This window comes from Ascidiella aspersa, chromosome 4, assembly GCF_963924565.1.
Source record: "Ascidiella aspersa chromosome 4, kaAscAspe10.2, whole genome shotgun sequence".
NCBI lineage: Eukaryota > Metazoa > Chordata > Ascidiacea > Phlebobranchia > Ascidiidae > Ascidiella > Ascidiella aspersa.
Window position 1 is genome coordinate 16,883,210 of NC_139450.1, and position 25,234 is coordinate 16,908,443.

At 35.1% G+C, this 25,234-nt stretch overlaps 2 protein-coding genes across 3 annotated transcripts; one reads left to right on the forward strand and one right to left on the reverse strand.

Annotated features, from left to right (window-relative positions):
- Positions 1-597: 597 nt before the first annotated feature.
- On the reverse strand, positions 598-19,021 carry LOC146148418 (attractin-like protein 1). The gene is made up of 26 exons (XM_083388033.1): positions 18,909-19,021; positions 18,761-18,847; positions 18,552-18,665; positions 16,497-16,619; positions 16,101-16,150; positions 15,126-15,294; positions 12,770-12,863; positions 11,886-12,138; positions 9,838-10,009; positions 8,355-8,506; positions 8,191-8,287; positions 7,914-7,978; positions 6,731-6,826; positions 6,435-6,553; positions 5,996-6,131; positions 5,500-5,688; positions 5,250-5,426; positions 4,672-4,815; positions 4,222-4,312; positions 4,020-4,072; positions 3,847-3,941; positions 3,571-3,655; positions 3,332-3,480; positions 1,383-1,496; positions 1,197-1,285; positions 598-793 (listed from the first exon to the last, which is right to left on the reverse strand). Exons 1-26 carry the CDS (start codon positions 19,019-19,021, stop codon positions 598-600), a joined length of 3,222 nt encoding a protein of 1,073 aa, XP_083244159.1.
- A 993-nt stretch (positions 19,022-20,014) lies between these two features.
- On the forward strand, positions 20,015-23,978 carry LOC146148419 (actin-binding Rho-activating protein-like). Of its 2 annotated transcripts, none has more exons than XM_083387672.1 (3): positions 20,015-20,345; positions 21,912-22,107; positions 22,935-23,978. In XM_083387672.1, the coding sequence occupies exons 1-3, from the start codon at positions 20,207-20,209 to the stop codon at positions 23,068-23,070; spliced, it is 471 nt and encodes a 156-aa protein (XP_083243798.1). In that variant the 5' UTR covers positions 20,015-20,206; the 3' UTR covers positions 23,071-23,978. The 2 variants fall into 2 exon arrangements, with proteins under 2 accessions (XP_083243798.1, XP_083243799.1); XM_083387673.1 differs by having other exon boundaries at positions 21,922-22,107.
- The last annotated feature ends 1,256 nt before the right edge of the window (positions 23,979-25,234 follow it).

Sequence of the window (25,234 nt, forward strand, 5' to 3'; positions counted from 1 at the left end):
TTTAAAGGAAACAAGTCGAATACTTCAGATAGGCTCAGTATAACCTTCAGGCAATTAGCTTTAGTCTAAGTTTCAGACAAAAGTAAACATTGTTTCAACTTTATTATGTATTTATGTAAGATGAATTTAGGTTAGCAAAATTATTCAAGAATGGGCTTTATTAGGACATATATAAAAAGGGTTTTGATTGTAAAATGTCACGACATATTACATCGTAGCATGAAGCAATGAACTACAAAGCATTTTTTGAACAACATATTTATCTATTACTGTAAATCAACATAGAGACTATATTATAGATAACTTAAAGAACGTTTATATCGAACGACGTGATGGCGAAAAATATTAGTAGGTTAACATACAAAACGTATGCTAACCCAAAGTTTATACTTCTCTAACCAGATTAACAGATAACGGAAAAGATTTGACCAACAAGCCTTAGACGCTTACTGGTTCAGGTTGCAGTTAAAAGCATACAATGTACAGTGACATACAAGCAAATAAAACTGATAAATTAAAAATATCTTTGAAAAAAATCAGAAGACGTAATAAACCGGAACAGGTCTTGATAACACTATATAGAATAAATGATAATAACTACATTTCGATTTCAAGCTGAAGAACGGGGTTGTCGAAACTTTGGTTCTGGCGCCTCACTTTGCGGCGCATGAAATTTATTCTCTTTCCTTGCTTTAAACTTGGCCCGTTATGGTCCATGAGACTGGTGGCGAAGCGCAATTTTATGCCCAAGCAGCTGCCAAGTGCGATCGAACTACCGTTGTTTGTTTTACAGCTGAAATCAGAAACACATACATCAAAAAATAAAAGTAATTTTAGGATAAACCGAGGCCTAATGAAAATGATGCATTTTTTCTGATACTATTACCTTTTACTTAGAAAAAAAAAAAACACAAGCTATTATAAACATTGTGAAGAAAGCCAATGCTGCAAAAACAAAACCTGCCTTAAGTGCTTTTAAAATATTTGTGTCATACTATCGAAATCAGGCATTTTAGAATGCATTGAAGTGAAATAAAATATTATAGCATCATTTGTTTTTGAATTAAAATACATCGGATTTCGATATTATGCCACGACTACAACAACAGTCAGAATAATTATTTTCATTAGAAGTCTTTTACTTGTAAGAGTAGGCGGTATATATTTTAAACATTTAATGAGCAGAAAACACTGACTTTTCGTCTTGTGGCAACTGAAGGACGGTGGTGTAAATCGCTGCTTCTTCATCAGTACAAATTTCCTCCGTTACAGTTCCGCAACCCCACTGAATAAAAAAAGAAATTATACATTAGGACGGCGTGGCATCGCCAAAATCTTTCCACTTTTAAGCTAGGCACAAAAACGATTCAAGAAAATCGCACCATTTCTTGTTTCTTTGGAGCTTTTTGCAAATCATGGTCTTCAGCGAGGTTCAACTCGAAGAGCACAGACGATATTGGCCTTGCTGCCATTCTCTCCATTTCAGCGACATGGTGCTGTCATGAAAAATGCATTAAAAAATTTCCATAAAAGTTGCAATGACAGTAGTTCGTAATAGATTGTATCTAAACGATGATTGACCTTTACTGAAGAGCAGTTTAAAACAGTTATTTAAGGGGAATAAAGGTAAATATTTCAGACCAGTTAATGGTTAACCGTGCCACTCACCTGTCTTCTGTGGTATCTTAAGTAAGCCTGGTTGACTTTCCACGCAACGGCAGCAAACAGCAGAAGGCAAATAAAGCAACTACGTATACAAAAATGAGGAGTAGCAAAATAAAGTATTTGATATTTTTTTTAAACCAGACGCTTTTTTAATTTACTACTTATTTAATTCTGAAACGTAAAAAACGTTTTACGGCAACAAAATTACGAATTATTCAATAACAAGAATTAAGCTTGATAATAAATTGCGAAACCAAAAAGGTCGAGTAAATCGGCAGCATCTTGATTAAGACGTTTCGATGCGAGCTTGCATCATCTTCAGTTAATGTACCTTTTTGGCGTTCCAATTGATTATCAAGCTACATTACAGATCCGTGCATAGTGTACCTAACCAAACAAGAATTAAGATTGCATAATTCGACAAATCAGTGCTTTAGGCATTTAGAATTATTAGCGTTGAGAATTATAAAGAAGCACAAATTTGGAATCCAGAAAAAAAATATATGTTAGAATTATAACGAACCTTAAAATTGGAATCCCCCAAAAGCGTTGTCGCCTTGATACAATGAGTAAACAAGGCAAAATCGAAAATAAATTTGAACATAAAGCCATAATTTTATTTTTTAATTGATACGGCACATCGCACAGTTGTATGGAATTCGTGCGACGAAAGGCAGCTGCTAAACATTTAAGCCGTGTGATTAAACTACGGATTGTGTCTATAGGTAACAAAGCTATGCAATTTTTCAAGACGTGATTTGCGGGAATTACCCCATTTCTTAGATAACTTACAGAAGGAAGGAAACCACAATAACCCAGATGTTGAGCCAATATTGGATGACTGAAATCTTGGCAAAATATGAAATATTCCTATTAAAGTATTAAGGCCTAGAGTACCTCATGTATCATCTCCGCGAGGTTCTTAAACTTGATTTAGCTACGTACCCGCTTAAAACAAAACGTACCCTACGAACCCTTATGTGTTGGGTACCCCTTAAAATAATTTAGTAGAAAGAAATGCTCTCGAAAATACACTAAGACAAAAGTACTTGTAACTGTTTTAATGCCTTTATACATTTAATTCGATACATAAGGTTCACATTGCTCCAGTGGTAAATGAAAAATGAGAAGGGTTTCAGAAACACAGTGACATAAGGGTATAATTTATGTTGAAAGTCTTTCTCACAATCATAGGTGGTTGGAAACGTTATTTTATCAAGAAACTTTTCACTCAATTTTTAAACATACCACTTTGTTCGTACATATGACATAAAAATAATGTTTCAAACGACTTCTAACGTCTAAAGTGTCTACTAACATATTGTCAAAAATCGTTGAAATGTCAATGCCAGAAATTTGCTCGCATATCCCCCACAAATTCTCTTGCGTATCACTAGGGTACGCTAACCCCAGTTTGAGAACACCTCATTTATGAAGTGCACGTCCTAAAAACTTTACATATAATATATGTTTATCGAAAACACTGAATGCCTCAGCTCTCAATTCATAGTAAATAGATTTTTCCTTATTTAAGACTTTTTAAACAACGCACCAAAACTACACCATTGGTCCTAGGCTATCGTGGAAACAAGGTTACTACCGGTGACTAATCATAAGCAACTAAACCCGTTTTTTACTTTAGGTCTCGGACAATTTATCTACTTACTGTAAGATTGAGTGTTGGAACGAGGTCTTTTACATAGACCCTTATACAGGTTTTATCGCCGCTCCCGAAGTCAAAGTCGGAATTGTAAAACTTATGTGCCACATAACCGCTTGCGTTGTAGAAAGCCTCTGTTAAAGTTTCGTTGCCAGCTGCGAATTAAAACATGTGTGGAAAAGCCAAACTTACGAAACGTAAATGCTCATATAAAAAAAAATTATACATGAAGTAAACTATTTTACCACTTGTCTTGTTGGTGGTCATCAGAATGGTAGCATATTGAGCAGTGTTGTTCGATAAGGTTATGCGGATAATGACGTCTGATTTCTGTCGACAAAACAGCAATTAAAAAGCAAACAAGTGCATACTGACCAAAAGAACAAGAACAACTGTACCAGTGGATGTTGTCTGGTAACTTAACGAATGTATTTCGGACCAACAACAAATTAAGCATCTCTAATGATAACAGTAGTTTTGTCTGAAATGTAACAACAGTGAAAAATAACGTTTGTTCTTACGTGAGGTGGGCAAATGTCGTAATTGATTTGAGTAGTTGGGTAGTCGTACTGCAAGCCAATAAGAAATGTGTATTCTGTCATCACTGATAAGGTGTCTGTAACGCAACCAAAAAAATTAGCAAGCGTTTTTTGCGTCTATTAAACAACATTTAGTAAACTACAAATAAACTTACAAAAGCAGGTGTTATTTATCGGGTCTCCGAAGTAATTCATTTCAGTCGCACACCTTAAAAAATTAACATCTTGAAATAAAAGAAATTCGCAAACTATGCTTTTAAATGTGGCTCACGGTAACTGAACAAGTATTACAAAGTAAAACATCCGACTTATAGTAGTTGCATTTGGCAGAAATTAAAAAAAACTTCAGCAGCTCACCGGTCGCAATTTTTGCCTTCAACGCCTTTTTGGTAGCATAGGCACGTTCCAGTGTTCGTGCATTTCAATGCATGTCCATGGCATCCGCATTCTATCGAAGTTAGAAATAGAGGATGTAATTGTGAGATCATAAATGATCACCGTGTTTCGCAACGGCAACTCTAATTCATCGTGTAATTCACCAATTACCACCAAATTAATACATTTAACTTAAGTACAAATGTGCTAGGCCCCGATCGACTCGAGCACGAAATCTTAAAAACATTTTCATAACCTATTTGTAAAAAAAGGGTTAAACAAAACGTAAGTTTAAGTTTAACCAACGAAAGGCAGAACACAAAACTTAAAATCTGATGTTGGTTGTCATTTACCTCTCAATAAAATAGCAAATATCTTAAACAGATCCAACTACTAACGTATTAACCTGCAAGATAAAACAAACGACTTTACCTGAACAGTTTCCGCCATTTTCAGCATTTCCGTACCATAAGGGATCGCAATCTTGGCAGTATTCTCCGTCAAATCCTTCTTCACATTCGCTGCACACATCAGGCTCGCTCGGTAAGCACGTGCTGTGTCCATTGCACTGGCAATCTAACACATGTCGATTTTGAAAAAAAAAACAAGAGATAAACGGATAATGTCAAGAAAGAATGTGAAGAAATATACCACCTGTCGCGGAACAGAAAAATGCGGTGTTGCCAAATCTAACAACGATATTAAACGAAAATAATCCTCGTTGCCTCTTCCCATTAGGTTTTAGAAGGAAGAAATGGTTAGAGGTGGAGGGTAATTAAACAGTCAACATATGGTAATTTTCCAAATATACAGCAACTGTTTTTCAAAACTGGATACTTAACCATGAGAAAACTAATTATCTTTAAATTATATTTCGTCACAGTTTGCATAGAATGAGATACGTAACCACAATTGCCGCATTTGTTAAACCATAACCAAGAGATTTTTTTGCATCAACCACAGTAAACCAACGATCGTTTATTCCAAAATGGCTCGGATACGTTTCTCACCGACGCAGTTTATAAAGTGCCACTGGTCGTTGGGGCATTCTGCTGTAATGTTCAGCGACGAGTGAAGAGACCCGCTCATACATAAGCCTTGGCCGGTCACACTGCCCTGGTCACACCAGCCACAACGCGTGTCGTCGAAACACTGGTCACATGAAGTGCGCCACACACACGGGTCGTCTGCAAATAAACGTTCGGTCAGAAATAAGCATTCTTTTTACATTGTCATCAGACATCGATAGAGTCATGATACCTTCGCACTGCGTTGCTGAGGTGACGAGCTCAACACAGCTTCCATAAGGAAAATGCACTGCCGAAGACCCGTCGTCAATACACGACTGAGTGGTGGCACACCAGGCACACTGTTGTGCAAGCGTGCAGTTCGTGCAGCTGGTAAACTGCTGACAGGTGAAGTCGCTGCAGGAGCTCTCATTATACATAGCTGGAACATTTAACAAAAGTCAAATAAACACGATCGATACACTTTATGGGTTGCAGCTTGCCCAAAGAAAATGTCATGTGTCTAGGTGTTAACAATAAGACGATACTAAGCACAGAAACAGATGTTGTTGTAGAATAAAATAGAATGAACCCCCAGAATACACGATCTCCAGCTATCTTCGATATCCATAAACGCGCAAATCAATAAAAAACAATATGGCTTCAAAAGTATAATCTTGTTTTGTCACAGAACCAAATAATTGTAGTTATAATTTTTAGGTGATATAGTTAAAACAATGGTAAGTTACCCGACGTCTTGTTTGCGTCGATGCACATTCGATCTTCGGCGTTCCACATGCAACCGGCCGTATAGCACAAGCGACAGTTTAAAATATTCGTGCAATAGTCAGGATGTTGGCATTCTTCAGAGTTTTGCGCACTTGCCTTCGATAAAATAATAAGATTTTGGTATACGCAAACACAAACTTTATTTATTCCAAGTCTGAAGGGGCCAATAAGTGTGATTACTTAAAATAATGTGATTTACTAGTAGTTTATAAATGTGTATTCTGCTATAACTGTTAAGGTGTCCTTAACGTTTGGCATTCTTTAGAGGGCTACTAGGAACAGAGAGAACTAGACAATCAGATAAGGCACCGTCGATGCATAATAGCATATAATTAAATTTTACGAAAGGTGTGTTTGATATTTGCATTTACACTTCCTAATTAAAAGATATATACTTACAAATGCATCTGTTGAGTTTTGAAGCGAGCACATGCCTTCTTCGAAACTACATGGACAGGCAGACGAAATGCAGTTCACACAATCCCATTGATCAGCACACAACGCGATACAAGGGTCAACTGAAAACAAATTCAACATTAAGCGATAATTATTTTTTTTAGCATTATATTTAGCCTAACCAATGCCTTTTACGCAAAGGGGTCCGTATATTGGCATTGAATAGGACATTCATGTTAGTGTATATCTTTTACCTATAAACAGACTCCATATAGAATACAAGAAATGAACGCACTTACCTTTGTCACATAGTTCAGTGCACTTCCCATGTTTCCAGTTGCACGAAGTCATGCTGCTGTTACAAGTCGCCTCGTCTTTGTCAAGACACGCATCAGCTAACACATGAAAATATTTTGGAGTTAACTTGGTGCCAGCATCACTTAACTCAGTGGTTGTGAAACATTTTAGTATTATGAAGCATTCTGATGATTTGGCTGAAATCTTGAACTCCATAACGTAACCAAATGAATTGCAAGGGCGGATCTAGCGTTTGTTTGAGGGGGTCATGAAAATTTTCAAAGATAAAGTCACAAAGTTACGTTAAATGTTCACCTAAAACTTAGCCTAAGTTCTCTCTTCTTCGGTTTAATCAACCAAACTTTTAGTTTAGATCTAAGCGTAAAGTGTTAGAAACACAACAAAGATTCGCATATGCTCAAAATAATGCCTTTTTTTGATAGACCCGACGCGTTTAAATAGCAGTTTAAATACAGTCAAGCAGATTCTCTGTTTATATTAAAACGAAATAAATAATAAAAGAAAAATACTAAAGATACCAAATTCTTTCCTTTAAAAGCACAAATGAAATAAACTTGAACACAAATGAAAATTTAAAAGCACAAATGAAATAAAGGAATTAAAAGCACAAATGAACTAAATATATGCCAGGGAAGCTGTATTTTAAGTAAAAAAGGTATGTGAAAGTGAAACAACATATATTGGCAAAAATTAGTTATTCAGCAAAAGCATTTGTCTAATTGTCTCGTTAAATAATATGGGATTTAAACTGCTTTACCGACTTTCATTTTTTAATTCTTGTAAACAACGTTTTTGACTTAACGAGAAAAACAACGAATTTGAAGAAATATTAGTTAATTAACCTATGACAAGCACCGGCAACCGTTTTTTTATTTTACGGATTGGTTTAAGGTAAGAATAGTTTTGCTCAATTGCCTTCGATAAACCACTAAATTTTTGGTTCATGCAAATACAAACATTAATTATTTATTCAATATGGGCCTTGTCAAAAGGGGCAAAGAAGTATGATTACTTAAAGATTTAGAAGACAGAAACGAAATCACTCAAATGTAACAAAAGTGACTCCGAAAATCAAAACAAACTTTTGCAACGCATATCGTGCGTTTTACACAAAAACATGAAAAAATTATAGCGTGAAAGGCCTGGTCTACCGTATAAACTAACCTTCGGAAAATGTGATGATGTCACTGTGCATTACACCGTCGTACCCGCCGTAGAGCAACATTGTACTTAAAAAAATAGGCTTGTTACACACCAAAAAAACTGTTATAACTAACAAGTACGATAATGGCAACAACATTACAACAGTGTAGCAGTGAATATTTTCATATTAAAAATAGTGTTACAAAAAACTTTTATTCAACAGGTATTTTGGTGCGCCGCCCTCAAATGTCGGGCATTATTTTAAAATTTAAAGGCTTAAAAACAACAAAACGCTCACTTTCCCTCCACTCTCAATGCACAGTGACCAAACCTTTCCGTTGGAATGGTAAGACTGTGATTGAATGTAATAGGAAGTTGTTCCCATTTCATGCAATCTGAACGAAAAAAATATCGTGTAATGAAAATGTATTTAGTGATTACGATTGGTTGTTTTTATCTTACCGACAGAGTATCGCATTAAAGGTACATCGGCCAAATCTTCGCACTCATGGGAGTCTGTGATAGTGTCAAGTCCTCCGTAGACGTACAATGAACCTTTCAACATCACCATTGTGTGGAAATATCGTCGCTGTTTAGATTTCGGAAGGTTTATCCTGCAACGAGAAAAACGCAAATAGCTTTATGGATTACTATTTTCCTTGCGTCTAACAAGTTTTAGCCGAGTAAACAATGGGAACGACAAGACAAGTCGTGAAAAAGGTTTAACCTAAAAAAGGCTAGCCAAAATGTCTATTAATAACAATTAATTAATATCCTAAATTACCTAACACAGTTATACCGAGAGCTCGTGTATTTTACACCGCTTTGATCAGCCATGCCCTCGACTTCATTTATCGAAAATATTCCTAGATGTAATTTCTCGATGGTACGTGACACTATATCTCGATATTTAGTTGCATACGCTCAAAAGTGTAGGAAATACCATATTTCTAATGAACGCTAAGTTTATAGGAACCCCTATAATAAATTGGAAACTGTTCAATTATGCACAAAAGGTCCCTCTAGTGCAGATGTTCTTAACCAATTTTCTGTTGCGCCTCCTTGTGAAATATTTATGTGCCTTGTACTACCCTTGGATATCAAATAAGTATCATGCCAAAAGCAATCGCTATTTGTTGATTGCATGTTAGTGAAACAACAAAAAACAGTACAGGTAATTTATATTCGCGAAGAGCCAAAACTATGCAATGCGTTTATTTCATTCAAAAGACTTAACACGCAATGCAATGGCTATATTGCATAAACATTTTAGATTCGCACAAGCAGCAAAAATTGTTCCCCTGCGCTATCCAACAGTCACATAAAAATATATAGGAATAATAGTTCAGGGAAGCGGGTAACAATATTTTTTCCTAATGGTTTCGTTGAAAATTACAGTAAAATGGAGTAAACTTTTGTCACTAAAGAAACAGTTACGTTGCGGCCTACCTTCAAAATGTATCTAAACCGACAATAGATGTATTGTCGATATCAAATGCTAGCGAGATTAAAGGAGCGTTTTACGAATAAATGCGCATTTTATAGGTTTCGAAATTATAGTCCCCCTTTCCGCTATACATATAATAGTTGGAACTAACTAAAATTTCGGTTGATAAAGGGATGAACTAATTGGACTAAAATATCAGATTGCGTTGTCCATTGTTCACCAGTTTAAACGTGATGCCGTTTTAAAACGCGTGAAAAAAAATTACATTTCGGTAGGAGCGTTTTTTAAAACGTATTTTTTTTTCGGAGATTCCAGTTTGTATCTTTGGTTACAGGCATAGGAATTTTTCAAAGATAACAAAAGAATAGGGCCACAGGGTATAAAAGTCCCGGTTCAAAGACACTGTTATATCAACCTTGTAAAAAAAGGGAATTACTTTGTATTTGGCATGCCTTTTAACTTTCAAGTGATGAAGTTAACAAATTGGCAAACACTAACCACATTCGTTCAGCCACATCAAACGCATAAAGCTGACGTGACAGTGAGCCATCTCTGTTGTACCCGCCATGTATATAAACGACGTTATTGGATTCATCATACTCAGAAGCGTGCTTAAATGTACCACTTGGTACGGCTCCTTTGGTTTTTACTGTACTCCATTCAAGGGTTTCTGCAAAATAAGAGAGAGCAATTGTTGGAGATAGTTAGCTTTATCATTTTTAAGGTTGAACATGTAAGCATTGGCGCCGAACTTTCAAAATTACAGGGTGATTTTATGCCAGTGCATAAATACTTATCAATTTATAAATCACGTGACAGCTTTCGTGCTGCGGCACATTTTCACTAAAACAAACCATTTTCCCTTCGTAACTTTCTGCGCCTTTTCTGCGCCTTAAAAGAAAATACTCTCTTTAAATTTGCATAACAAAACATAAACAGAACAAGTTTATAACGCGCAATTGTTTAGCATGTAGATAGTTAAGATTAGCAAAAAATATAGTGCTGGGTGCCATGACCTGGTGGCCAGGTGGTAATTCAGAAAAGTATGTACACTTAAACCGAGATAATGACGAAAAAACTGTCTTACATGAATCAGTTTTGCCCACTAATTACGCGCGTCACTTGGTCCAGGGGGTTTTGGCGCCCGGCCAGAAATTCAGGGCGTTTGAAAAAGCTCTGCACACTCGCGTTTCGCGCCTATGCATTCTGACGGTTTATATACTAAAAATGGTATGTTTTGGTTCTATGCTTTAGCGCAGTGGCCAAACCTTTTTCAGTTTGCGATCCACTTTTAATGCAAGTTATATTGTGCAACCCACATGAGATATCACCGAACGACTAAAAAAGTTTCATAAAACCTGCATCTTTGCTACTGTCGTACGTACTGAAATAGGTAATGCGACACAACACATCTAATTGTTACGTATTTGTGGTATTGTTGCATAAATATTACGTAACGACAACACAATAGTTTCCTTATCTAATAGAAAACGTTAACATTTAGAAATGCTTCGCGACTTACCTGAAATGGCTTTACGACGCACCAAAGGGTCGCGACCCACTGGTTGGGACGCACTGCTTTAGCGGATGTGGCCCGAAGTTGCATGACATTGGTTGAGCGGTTTTACATTATATCTGCCAGTTCGTTTTCAGAGGGGCTTACTTATATGTTAACGGTGTCTGACACTTGAAAACAGCGTCTTACACTTATTGACAGTGTTTGGGCTTGTAAGAGAGGAATATGAATGAAACGAGAACAACTGCTCCAAACCCTTCCAATTCACATTTTGTCAACCTAATTTGGTTAAAGCCACGTTTGTGTTTCTCCTGATTTATATACATTCTTTGCAATATGTCCATTGTATCGTAAGAAACACATCGGCATTCGGCAACTTAAAGCCTCAAAGAGCAAAAAAGGGCATTGTAAGTTGTTCTGTGCAAAATTTTTACCTATTTTATTCTTAAGCTGTTGGGTTAACGCTCCACCACTTGATAAATCCCAACATATCAAGGAATATATATATTTTATCTCTGCTCAATGCGTCACGTCTCCCCTAAATGTACAATTAAAGTTTGTATTTTAAATCAAATAACTTCGATTTTTTGTTGCCTTGTCCCCTTCAAATCGACTTCAGTTGCGGCCCGCGGTAAAAAATAATTGACCACCCCTGGTATTTATGGTCCCCTCGGTTAATTCTTTTTGGGTAAACGGTTATTTTTTATGGTAAGCCAATTTATAAATTTAATGGTCAAAACGATTTTATATTTTCTTGGACTTTTTTGGAAGCACAAAAAATACAAAAACGGCCAAAATCGTAACATTAAAAAAACCCTAAAAAAAACTTTTGTTCCAATGGGTGAACATTTTATTTCAAGATTGAAAAAAAAAATGTTTTTTTACAGTATAAAATCTATGTTTTCATGTTTTTTATCGCCAAAGGTTTTGACAATATTCTGACAAATATTACCCAAAAAACGAACTTCACCAAAATTAGCTCAACGAACTTCACCAAATTAGCTCTATTTTAACAAAACAAATTTCTTACCTAAATCTAACTGGAATACATAGTTGGTGATACCCCAGTCGGGACTGTTGCCAAAGAACACCATCATCACCATATTCCCTCCATCATGTGATCTGGCGACATGTGCTGTGTGGCCAATCAGGGACGGCACCTCAGGACCACTTTGAACTGTTATGTTAAGTTGCATCCACTCAGCCTTGTCTAAGTCGAACTTCCAAATTTCATTTGTAATTTCTTCATTTGGAAATGATCCACCGTATACAATCAATGTACCCTTAAATGTTATTTAGCATATTGTAATTAAAAGTTTGAAAGTTAAAAAAGCATTTGTCGTGACTAGCATAATACTTGTAAAATTGTTGAATTAACCCAGTGTAAAAATAAATTGAGCTATAGCCTCTTACTACCAGACAGTACGCTTCCCCTATGTAAGTTTGCTAAAGCCATGCATACTAACCATAGACCACTCTGCATGACATATCATGTGCTGAACACGGCATACCTATTTTGAAGCATAATGGTTGGAGGTTGTAGTAAGAGGTAATAAGAATAGAATATCAAAGCCCATACAGAAGTAGGTATCATTTTGAACGTTTCGAATAACTTGGGGCATATATAATTTGCTAAAATGCCCAACCTCTCGAATATTTCAGCTATTTGGTGTGAACCACTGGTTCTCAACCTTTAATGGGTTGTGGCTTTTCTTCCAAACGCTTTTAAACACTGTGGTCCCCTGTTTGTGTTGCAAAAAATGCTTCAGGGAATCTTACAACATGGGTCTCTCAAATCATAATGAAAACAAAAAAATTGAGTTTAACTAGTTAATATTAAAAATATTACATACTCGCAGCCAAAATATAATTTTGATAGTTTGGCAAGAATAGATGAAAGGAATATGCACTAACATTATAGTAAACCATGGTGTGGTCATGACGAAGTTTTGGATTTGAGCCATTAGTTGCAAAATCCTTATCCCATTGTTTAGATTCCATGTTAAACCTAAATAAAAATATCAATTTAAAAACGGTGCAATAATGTAGTGCTAAAACTTACACACTTTTTATATTACATGGGTCATAAAGGACCTTAAATCTATGAAGGATAAAAGTGGAATGTATCAACCTTTTAATTTTTAGGCAATAAACAAGGCTATTAATGAGTAAATTAGGTAAGAAAAAGTTGAGTTGAAGGCGCTACATGTTTTTATGTCTTTAACTCAAAAATAAGCGGCATGCTAAAGTACAACCCGGGGGAACACTGTTACATAGATTAGCTGATTTCGGGCGAACTTGTATGCAAACATACAGCACAAAACCAGATTGAAAAGCACGAAAAAAAATTCTCAGTTAAATTGGCAGAAATTTGTATTATATATTGTTCAAAATAACATTGTTTATAATCCAATTTAATAGAAATTGTTTGCCGAGGCTAGAGTCACATAGTGCTCGATTGCATTCCAGAACCTTCCAGCCAAAGATAGTTGGCATGAAATGCTTGTCCTAAAGTACCCAATTGAGTACAAAAAATTAGTATGCATAGAGATTTAACACAAAGATATAATCATAGCCAAAAAGGTCAAAGTTCACACGAATCGCGAAATGTTTTCGCTTTTATCTAATTAAAACAGCCAAACATATAGTTTAAGCCTTGGGTGGAGACGCATGACCTGGTACATCCTCAATATACCCATGCAAATGTCGTACCTGTTTAGTTAACAGGAATGGAGACTATCAGGATTGTTTTAACTTAATATAGGAGTACTTGCCAAATCAAAGTAAAACTGCAATACACAACAATTTTATGATCTAAATTGAGTACTTTTTAAAATAATAAAGAATCTTAGGAATACTAAAAACGGATCTGTTCATAATCTTCAGTAGAAAGAGAGTGGCCCAAATAATGGCAAAAGAAACTGCCGAAACGTTTGTTAATAAAAGAATGAATCTTTTATCTATTATTTGGGCCACTCTCTTTCCACTGAATAAAGAATCTATTTGCCTATTTAATATTGCCTGGTAATCCATAACTTTATTTAGACCAGTGGTTCCTAACCTTTTGACACTTGTGGGCTGATAAAAATACAAAAATCAGTTAACTGGCCGGAAACCAGAATGTTGAAGCACAAAAGATTCTTTACTAAGACAACTAGGGCTAGTCATCAATAAACAGCACTTACAAAGGAGTATATAATTATACAGGGTTAGCAGTGAATCTGAAAATGTTTTATATAAAATTTGGATATTTTAGGTTTTTTTACATTTAATCCTAGTGTGAGGACCCACAATAAGCAGCGTTACCATCTGCTAAGACCAAAAAATAAGCATGCTATACTGATAACTCGGGATGGATGCAGGATTTTTTTAAAGGGCATCCAAATACAAATAATCCTAAAAACAATCGTTGTTCTGCGCCAAATGCACCGAATGCGTGCGAAGTGCAAAAAAGTGTGTTTATTTGGTTGAATTGACAAAAAAGTTTCTTAGAAATAAGCACATAGTATTTTCTAAGACAATGCAACCAAAAAAGTTAGAAATTTTGGACATAAGCATGGTATGATAACCCTGACATGGTATGATAACCCTGATAACCCCTCAAATATTTCAAAACATTGTGATTTCGTCGATTCTCTTTTTTTTTTTTTTTTTTGATGTTCCAAATAAAATCTTATCCTATCCTGACAATAAGGTTAACTTTTACTGGTGGGCAGTTGTAATCACAAATTTGATTAAAATTGTATGGATTATTCTTTTACAGCAATGCAACAATAAGCTTTCTGTAAACTTGCTTGTCTGTTTAAAAAATATACAAACACTTCTAGAATTAGTTTTGCCGAACAAATAACACAAAATGACAAAAAAACTTATGCAAACTGGAATCCGTAACCAAGAAGCAGCACTAATCCAGTGCAAGTTGTGTCATTGTAAAGTGGCATGAACTTTAAATTAAAGCTATACAAGTTTTCACATACAAAATTGAAGGAATACTTGAATGGAACAAAGTTTGCTTGAAATGGTATAAACTTAGTGTAAATTAGTGGTGACGTCATGAATTTTATTTTGTATAAAATTAAAATATATAATATATACCTTTTAAATAAAAATGAAACAACCAATGTTGGTTTGTTTTAACATCAAACTTTTAAATAGGGTATACTGTGGTGACAAACAACCATTGTGTTATATCAAAATTGACCTTTAAAATTGAATTGCTTTTAACTCATATTCACCGATTTATCTGTATTTTAATACTATAAGTCTTTACCTTTTAAATGGCATATGAACTTCAGGAAGACCAAACATGACACCCCCATATACATAAAGAAAGTCCCCATGTTGGACTACAGCTGCAGAAGCCCTTCCTTGTGTTAGCATGTCTGGGAATTGAAAAAGACACCAAGGTGCGGAACAGCCTCCAGAAGTATTATCCTCATCTAACACAACAAGCAAAACATATTATGAACACATGTGAAAATCTAATTTGTGATTTAAAGATTATAAAAATATGATGATTTTTAAAAACAAAGCAAAGATAGAAGGGTTATATTTAAGGTTTTGCACATTTTTGTAACAATCTATTGTTATCTCATTTTCTTTTTTGACTTACTCTTAAAGTACACGTCGAGATATTAGTTTCTTAATCAAAAACTTCCTTGAAAGAACCACGTTTGACTGTTCAGCTTCATATTATAAAATAGTAATCTGTATATTATGGTTGGGCTTATTAAAATTATAGAAAGTGACAACTTTATAACAAAATAAGTGGTGTAAGCAATGCAAGGACTTGACTTTGGAGAAGATACTCAAGACAATGCGACAGTAACCCCAGCATTAAAAAGAAGGAACAAATGACATTTTCAGGCAAAACAATGACATTTTTAGAATAATGAAAACAAAAAGGCCTGATATTTCACCAGATCTGTACATTTCAACAATGTTAGTCAATGTCTGCTTCGACAGAAGCAATTTTTTTAGTTTTTTACAAATTTTTAGCCAGGGACAGAAACTTTTATGTTGAAAATGTGAAACAGTACATTATGTTGCATTTTAATCCTGTTCATATAGTAAACATGAAGTCCATTGTGGAGTTAGCCCATGCTAACATAAAAAAATTCAGACCAGCTTAACATGTTTTGTTAAGGATTTCAATGTTTTTTGTTGATTTAAATTAACTTTTGTTGATGCAATAAAAACTTGCCTTGATACTTTTTTTGCTTTTAAAACACTTTTATGTACTTACCATCCCCACTGCTTTCAAAATCATAGGATGTTTCAACATTCTTTATAACCCTGTTGGATAGAATGCCATATATTGTTATTTAAAGAAAGGTTGATGAGTGTTACAATTAAAACAAATTAACATACTGACCAATGAGCGGCAATGAAATACCAAATTTGTAAATAATCAGGCAAAAAACACAATATGTGATAACGCTATTGCAGGCTAGCAATTTTCAAATCGGGGGTAAATTTGCAAGTTAAAGTTTTAATAGTAAAATACCAATTTAAATTTATAAATATATATTTTCTTAACTTAAGCAAAATTTTGTGGATGTAAACTACTGGCTATTTTCTAGTATAACACAATTAGAGTTTGTAGTACAGAATTAAATTTATTTTATAAAGATGAACTTACCAATATGTAATGTTATAACCTTGGCTATACAAAGGACTATCAGGATCATCTTTATGAAACTGAAGTGTAACTGCACCAGAGGTTGAAACCACATGAGGTTTGTGTGTGGGGAGAACATCACCACTGAAATATGTCAAAAAATTGTTAAAACACATCATGCCCTTACACTTACTAATCAGTGACCAATTGTTTTTAATTGCACATAAAAATCTATTTCATGATTTATAATAATATTATAAAGCTAGGCCAGGACAACAATGAAATATCATGGTGAACAAAAAAGTTTGGCAACTAGTTGCCTACATCTAGCAATCCAATAATAACACCTACCAACCCAAAAATCCATGGTTTAGGACTTATGACCGTAAACATGGTATGGATGGTAATATAGAATTGTGCTTTATAGAATTGTGCTTTTTACACTTGTATGATAGAAGATGTAAAAAAATGTGTCCAAAGACAGTCACATTAATTTATTTATAAAATTTTTTAATAAACTACAATGCTTATAAACAACCAATTATATCTATGTTATTAACATCATAAAAAAATGGAAACTGGTTTAAGGTATGGATTTAAAATAATTAAACAATATTTCTCGGGTCTAAACTTAGCCAATTATAAGCTGAAACACTTTAGAAAGTAAGGATCTCCCGCGGACAATAAAATGTAAAAGAAAGATTCTTGTCTTCGTATCCAAAGATCTTAAGACTGTTTATTTATTAAAACAGATAAAACATAAAATAATTTCTTAAAATCTTACAGAAATATATATATTACGCCTATAAGGCATCATCAGTTTCTGTACAAAATACAAACATGTAAAAATGCCAATATGGGTGGTTAAAAAGTAAAATATATAAAATTAAAAATAGTAGGATAGCGTATAGGTCTAAAATTATAAAACACTTGCAGATGTCAGATGCAAAAGCAACAACTAGCGAATGGAATCAAACGACAACATGACAAAACGGAAAGAAAGAAAAAAGCATGCAACTGATAAGCATGTTATCAAACGGTGTCGCAGAGCTATCATTAATGACAAGAAATAAAACGGCACAAAACAAGCCCTGGGCAAAAAATTACCTTACGCGTGGTAGTATCATTTTTTGGATATTTATTTCAGCTTTGGTTTTATTAAGCCAGTTCTTCGAGTCCATGTGGTAAATGCTCTTTGTGGCAATTTTGGCAAACACCAAAGCATGGTGCCACAAACTACTGTTTTAACTACACCTACAGGTAGTGTGCAGCTACGTTAAAATTTGACGTTTAGCCATTACGGCATTTATGTGGCCACCTGCAAGAAGTGTGACAAGCAGTATGTCGGTCAAACTAAAACCAAGTTTTCCACATGTTGGAATGCTCATCGAGCAACTTGGAAGACGTTTGATTATTCGGCCGACAACGACCAAGCTGCGCTCTTACGGCATTATGCAGATCAACATACCACAACACTGCAAAGAAAGCCGCACTTACACCAATGTTTTTCTGTTGTATTTGCACAAATGCCGCCAGTCAGTCTTTTGGATATTTTTGAAGATAAATGGCTTAATAAAACCAAAGCTGAAATAAATATCCAAAAAATGATACTACCACGCGTAAGGTAATTTTTTGCCCAGGGCTTGTTTTGTCCCGTTTTATTTCTTGTCATTAATGATAGCTCTGCGACACCGTTTGATAACATGCTTATCAGTTGCGTGCTTTTCTCTTTCTTTCCGTTTTGTCATGTTGTCGTTTGATTCCATTCGCTAGTTGTTGCTTTTGCAATCTGACATCTGCAGGTGTTTTATGATTTTAGACCTATATGCTATCCTACTATTTTTAATTTTACATATTTTACTTTTTAACCACCCATATTGGCATTTTTACATGTTTGTTTTATGTACAGAAACTGATGATGCCTTATAGGCGTAATATATATATTTCTGTAAGATTTTAAGAAATGATTTTATGTTTTATCTGTTTTAATAAATAAACAGTCTTAAGATCTTAGCCAATTATTTAACAATTTGCATCAGTATTGAAAATCTAACGTAAAATAAAAATAAAACTTACTTGAATGTTGCAAGCAATGGACTATGAACAGAATCGCCATCATATGCATTAAGAAAATCAAAGCGGCATTGACTTTCAATGTATGTAAATATCAAATGAAGGGAATGGTTTGCCCTATAAAAATTAATGATAACTTCTGCAGTAAATAGCAAACTTTATGCAATACAAATCAATGACACTTAATTAAGATATTAGAAGTATTAACATACATAACAGGAGGTTTGATGACAGCCAGGCACTTGCTAAAATGTACTGTGTTTGGTCCATCACTAACAGACCCGTGCGGTTCATCCACGCTGCAATACAATACAAACTATATATAAGTAAAAAACATAACAATAAAGCTAAATAACTCACATAAATCTTGTTGTACAATGTTGGCAATAGTTTCCTTCATAGCCTTCTTCACATTCACATGTTTCATTTACTACTGTTCCATGACCATAGCAATTATCTGGATTCTTCATCATTGTTAATGAAATAAAAACAATAAAAATATAACAAAAAAACAACTTTGATACAAGTTTTAAAACAGATAAAAACTTTGTTATTACCATATTCTATATATATCGCTTATAAGAGTAGTATATCTTTATTGAAATGCAATTGTATTGTAGAAATATAACTCACCTGACAAGACGTTATTGCACATAAATACAAAATACTAAATAAACATAAGAAAAATGTTGTATTAACTTTTCCATACATCCCTAACCTTCAAAACATGTCAATTTATGTTAAAACTAGCTTCACCCATACCAGCATCCACAAAAGCACGGCAAATATAATGGACTATCTTTATACACTAGAAACGAGTTGCAATGTGAAATTTTAAACCAAAATTACCGAGTTTTTGGCGCTACCACAATTATTAAATCAACGCACAATATTTGGGTTAGGGTGCGAGTTAGCATATGGGCGTGCGTGGGTCAAGTGTTATTATTTTCACCATTTAATAATAATACTTGACCCACCCTAACGCTAACCAGCACCCTAACACAAATAACGTTGGTTGTGGTAAGATTCTAGACCAGCGCCTGGAGCCAACCTTCCTATGTTAAACTTATTGCTTGCTTAAATTTAACTTTGTTTGTACAAGCTTTTAATGCTACGGTACCAGGTATGGCGTTCAAAACACTTACTAATGTTTAACTATCGTCTGTGAGTAAATAGTGCACGCCAAACGACGTCACAAGCCGTCCTCTCAAGCATAACGCAGAGTACGAAACATTTATAAACAACATATTCTTCATAAAAGCTAAATTTAATATTACTTTTGTTTGCTTTACTATAGCAAACAGGTTTTTTTGTCTTATGAACCCATATACCTTATTTTACAAAAAAATGTGGGTGCTACACTCTATCCCTGCGTTGTGTATCACGCGCGTTTATTCTACGCGACAGCTGCATGAACCTTTAAGACTTCGACAACGTTGCTTGTCGGCACGACATCAACACCTACGTTAGATAGATTTGACGACATTTACCTGATTGCAATGGTTTAGAAAAGAAGGAAGGTTTAGGAAAGCTTTATGTTCTTAAGCGTACATTTCCATCTGTTCACTATAAAGTATACACTAACATTCGTAACAACTTGGTTGACTTAGTTGCTTTAACAGAAATTTGCAGGCCTATTCTACAAGAGGTCAGCTCGAATGAGCGGTGATATTACTACGGAAAGGCTGAAACATAAACAACGCCATGGAGTGATATCTCTTACGCATCGTTGGAACACGAGAGTGGAAGAATGTGCAACGGAACAAAAAATCAATCCTTTTTCGAAAAAATATTTGGGTAAGCCATCACTTGTTTTAAACAAGAAACTGTGATTAGGCTATATATAAAATAAAACCAATGGTGTTGGAAACTAAAATGTTTTGTTTATTATCTTCCTAATTTAAAAGTTGAAAGTTTGTCAAGTGCGGTTTTTAGCTTTTCAGTGTCAATAAAGTTGTTGGAACCAAGGCTGTGGAGTCGGTTAAACAAAACGAGTCTCGAGTCCGAACCAGGTTAAATCTGCGATTTCATCGAATCCCGAGTCCGTATCTGACTGTACAGCCTGTATTTACCCATTCACGTAACTAAAATAGGTGGATATTCAGAAATCCCCCCATAGGGTTGTCTAATAATATTTCATCCACCCACAAATCTAAAAAAAGTACACTTTTGCTATTCCACCCCTCAAAATTTCCCAATATGCTATCCCACCTCTACGATTTTCAGTTTGCGGCCTTCGAAATTTGGTACTGCGCATGCGCACGTCGGACCCGGAACTCGGGTAGTCTTTCATAGTCCTAGTCCGACTCCGCAGCCCTGGTCGGGACTATGGGCTAGTAGTAAATTTTAGGAGGTTTAGTTCTGCCATATAATCTCGAAAACTTCTGAAAAAACATTTAGGAAAACTCATTTACCAAACCAGTAATACGCGAAAGGTGTTTAAATGCCGGACAATCATTTCTGTTCATGTTGGAACATTTTATATAAGATTTTTCGGCAAAAGAAAATAAACACGAAAGAATGCAAATAAACCGAACGTTAATAAATATATAAATTTTTCAATGACAAGGAAAACCCCAAATCGTTTTTTACATTAGAAGCAACCAGCTAGTAAAAATAAATGAAAGTAAATGTAATATTTTTAAATTGAGACACCGCATCTCGAAGCAAGTGTTTCCAAAGTAGGCGTAGGCCAAGTTAAAGTTTAAGAAGAATGCTATTCTTGACATCTGGTAAATGGTAACAAAGAACTATTTAATCTTGTTTGTAAAAACACCCAACTACTAAGAAATTGATAAAACGTAACCGTGTGTGACGTAACACTTAATGGCATTATTGTGCATAATAAAAAATCACCAGATTTTTAAGCACAATTTGGCGTTTCTGGTAAGGCAAATTTCAACACTAAATTTTCCCTGACGTATACACAACCCTAAAAAAATACCCGTTTAAAACTGCAATTTAAAAGCTAATGTTGTAAAGCCAGAGGTCAATATCAAAAGCGTAAAAGGGATCTAACGGTCACACCTATTACCACATACAAACACGTAGCATACACATAACCAGAAAAGTTTCCAGTACGGCACTATTTTTTGTTTTTTTGGCAAAAGTTTTATTTTTTGCGAAGCTATCTTTTTACCCTTACTGTAAACTGTAGTTTTGTAAACTACAAAGTTGCTTATCGAAAAGTAAAAAAGTAATATTTATACTTGTTAAAGTACTAAAACTGGATCTGATATTTTATAACCCATTTATTTAAGAAAGTGTGGTACGCACCAGCGACGACCTAATGTTGCTAACGTTGTCCAATTCACCGATAAATGGTTCTTATAAGCGTAAATAGGTTTCGTGTATTTTTTTGAGTATGTAACAGACCGCAGTGGATCAAAGGCACTGCAGAATACGCCAAACCAGTTGGTAAAACTGCAGAACGAGGGAAGATTGCCAAACAGCATGTTGCCAAAGAAATGGAGGTCCTGTGTTATGTCATCGAATCAATAGGAACAAAGGATCCCGTGAGCGGAAAAGTTTCCGTTCAATTTGGAAAGTTGTTCGACAGGTACAACATTCTTAAACTATGCATGTCAATTATATCTATAAAACTAAGCTAAATCTTTTTCATGTTGTCAACAATTATTAAAAAACATGGTATTAGTTTAAGATAACTTTTTTCGAACCTAGCAACCTAAAAAAGGTAAAGGAAGGTTACAATGGAGTCCGAGGTGTAAAAGTTTAAAGTTAGAGACGACACAGCGAAAACAATTGACAACTTTACTGTAAATCTATGTTTCAGCAACCAGTTGTACGTAATAAATAAAGATTGCGGTATTTGCAAGTCTATATCCCTATTTGGATTTCTTACTACTACTATTCTTACTTCGACTTACTATAACCTCCGACCATTATGCTCCCATTAAGATTGTTGGTGCCCGTTTGTTCACAACACAAACCCAAAAGATTTATTCCGGTGATTTCAGATCACAAGGTGCCATTTAATTTTTATGGGGGCAATTTGATATGTTGTTTGGTAATCAAAGTAATGCATTTGTTTGTGTAGTCAAGTAAAATGTTTTTCTGTATTCGACCCGTCTGCTAATTCCTATAAGTGAGGCATGGCCAATAAATGTTGCAAAAAAGATCTGATCGTCAATTTTTAATTTTTTGGCTTCGACGTTTTTGGCTTTCGTCGTTAATTTATTGGCTTGGACGATTTAAGACATTGGTTTCGCTTGTGTCAGCTACTTATAGGGGATGCCATGTAAAGGTTTTTTTGTATCCCCCTTTTATTGGGTTATAATCTATGATACAAACTCTTTCCCTGTTTTAATTCGGTTATGCCTATTTTTAGTTAGTAGAACAGTAAGCTAACCATTTTTTTATATAAAGGTACAACACTATTTCAAATAAGTTGGTTGGGACCCTAATCCGCGCTCGAAGACACCACCTCGTGGATTTTCCTGGAGAAATGCTTTGGCAAAAAAAAGACGACCACGTGGTTATTCGACTGCTCGGTCGCCATTAAATAGAAAATAATTGTCGACAATTTTTTAGTTATATTGTATTTCTCGAACATCTCTTTCTGACTTCTGAACCGAATCCATTGACCGCCATGCAAAACTTCAATGGCCTTACTGCAGCAAAACTTTTCAAGGGTATAGTACAGATTTTTCCAAGATGTTCCAAAGATTTTCCAAGATGTGTTTATTGTGATTGATGCACACCCGAAAAAATCTGTTTGTAATACAAACAACGCATTGTATTACTTTATAGCATTGTTTCTCGTGGGGCTATATTTGTTGCGTTTTTTTCGAAAGACTTGTGACATCATAGTCTAGTCGAGGCAGTCTTACGTAAATCATTGTTCCTCGAGAAATGACACTTTCTCTACCAAACCTTACTACACTATATATAACTTTTTTTTGTGTGTAAACAGTGATCTGATTGTAAATAATTGTATTTCTAAAGAAGATATTGCAAACATATGCACTTACAAATAGATTGTTTTTTTTGTCACGTTTATAATATAATCGTATTTTTAATGTTCGCTTCTGGCGCACTTGAGCGGCGACGTCAAACTGCGCGCTCGTTCTCTATGGGATGCGCGCGACTTCTTGCAAAACCTCTTGACGTAACAGCGCATAAATTTTTGAAATATTAAATTTAGTACATCGATTTGGTAAAATTTGTTTGTTGAAGCGGTTTTAACACTGAGCAATTTTCATATTTAAACGTTTTTACGTTTGACGCAGTGTGATACCGGGATTTGTATTTGTTTTTTAATTTCGCGCAAAAACTTGCTGCTGCGATCCAAGTTTTAAGTTTGTTTGTATTTCCCGATCGATATATGTCGCGGGTAATCGTTACGTATGTATGTAACGTGCTGAGCCAACTTATGTAATTAGTCGTTCTATTTTAAATAAACAATAACCATTGAAAGTATGTTTTAATGTTAATATTGCCACAATCCTTTTTAAAACATCAGCTACAACATGCGACAAACCAGGGAGAGGAGAAAATGTGTTTGAGGATAGTGATATAAGAAAACCGCAGTAAAATGATACCTTTGTTACTAAAGTTCAAATAAAGACGAAGCTACTTTTTTGCTAAATAATTTGTCTGTTTATTAGTCCGAAACCGTTGGCTTTTTAAGTTTTAGAGAAATCAGGTTTTCATGCGATAGATAGTGTTGGGGCAAAACGGACCCCTCACAAGTTAATCCGTTATACAGCGTTTAATTGAACTTGAAACTGCACTGTTTGTTTTATTGATAGCCTTTTCGTAAGACAATTTGGAACTGAAATAAAATTAAATAATGTATTATTTTCAGTGACGTGCGGTGAGGTTCCTAGGTGGTGAGGCACAAATGTTTTCGAGTCACGTTTTTCTTTAACAACCACAAAAACGGTATCGTACCAACTAAATCCCTAAAAGTGAGAGCACTGGAGGCATGCCTCAAATCATAGCTAAATCGTTCATCATGTTTCCGAGAGATCATTCCAAGTCTGGCGCTCGTGGAGTGCGGAGCGAAAAATGGCAAGCAGAGCAAGTTACGCTCAGGCAGTGAATAAAAATGCGGCCAGCTTTAAGAGGCCGAATTGCTTAAGTATGAGGACAGTTAAATAAAAAGTATGGATTACCCGCTGAAGAAATTAGTTGGGATTGCAGAAATGCGAGGCCAAAACGTCGACATAACTTGCACCAATAGACAAAATGTTTTGGAACTTTACACAAAGCTATGCGCAGCAGAATCAGTGAAATTTGTTAAACTATACGAAAATGACAAGATTAACATCGCAGTTGGCTGGGTGTCTATCCCTTTCCCCAGTGAACTCATAGCAGAGGAAATATCGGCAAAATATGGAAAAGTTGAAAAGGTAACACACAGGAAGGACAAGGTTGGGTTGCTAACCGGAATGAGAATCTTGACAATGAATTCAACGGACGTGGAAGAAAACCCTTTACCAAGTTATATTAGGATGGCGGACTGTGAATTTTACGTAACATATCATGGGCAAGTGTTCACTTGCAACTTGCAAGTATTGTGACGAGAAAGGTCACAAACAAGCAAACTGTCCCAAACGTCAAAAAGATTTTCCTCGGCTAGTAAAAAGACAAGAAGAGCACAAGCAAGCCAAAGCACACGGAGAGACAAACGACAACGCAGTTGCCCCCCAATCTAGCGCTGG

Bases quoted from the DNA above. Each gene is read 5' to 3' on its own strand.
- LOC146148418 (XM_083388033.1), bottom strand. From the start codon at position 19,021: ATGATGAAGAATCCAGATAATTGCTATGGTCATGGAACAGTAGTAAAT. The intron at 10,010-11,885 runs GTAAGAAATTTG...CTTATTTTGCAG, and splicing joins TGTATTCCAGTTAGATTTAG to AAACCCTTGAATGGAGTACA. The intron at 5,427-5,499 runs GTATCATGACTC...GTTTATTTGCAG, and splicing joins CTCAGCAACGCAGTGCGAAG to ACGACCCGTGTGTGTGGCGC.
- LOC146148419 (XM_083387672.1), top strand. From the start codon at position 20,207: ATGAGCGGTGATATTACTACGGAAAGGCTGAAACATAAACAACGCCAT. The intron at 20,346-21,911 runs GTAAGCCATCAC...TATTTTTTTGAG, and splicing joins TTTTTCGAAAAAATATTTGG to TATGTAACAGACCGCAGTGG. The intron at 22,108-22,934 runs GTACAACATTCT...TTTTATATAAAG, and splicing joins TTTGGAAAGTTGTTCGACAG to GTACAACACTATTTCAAATA.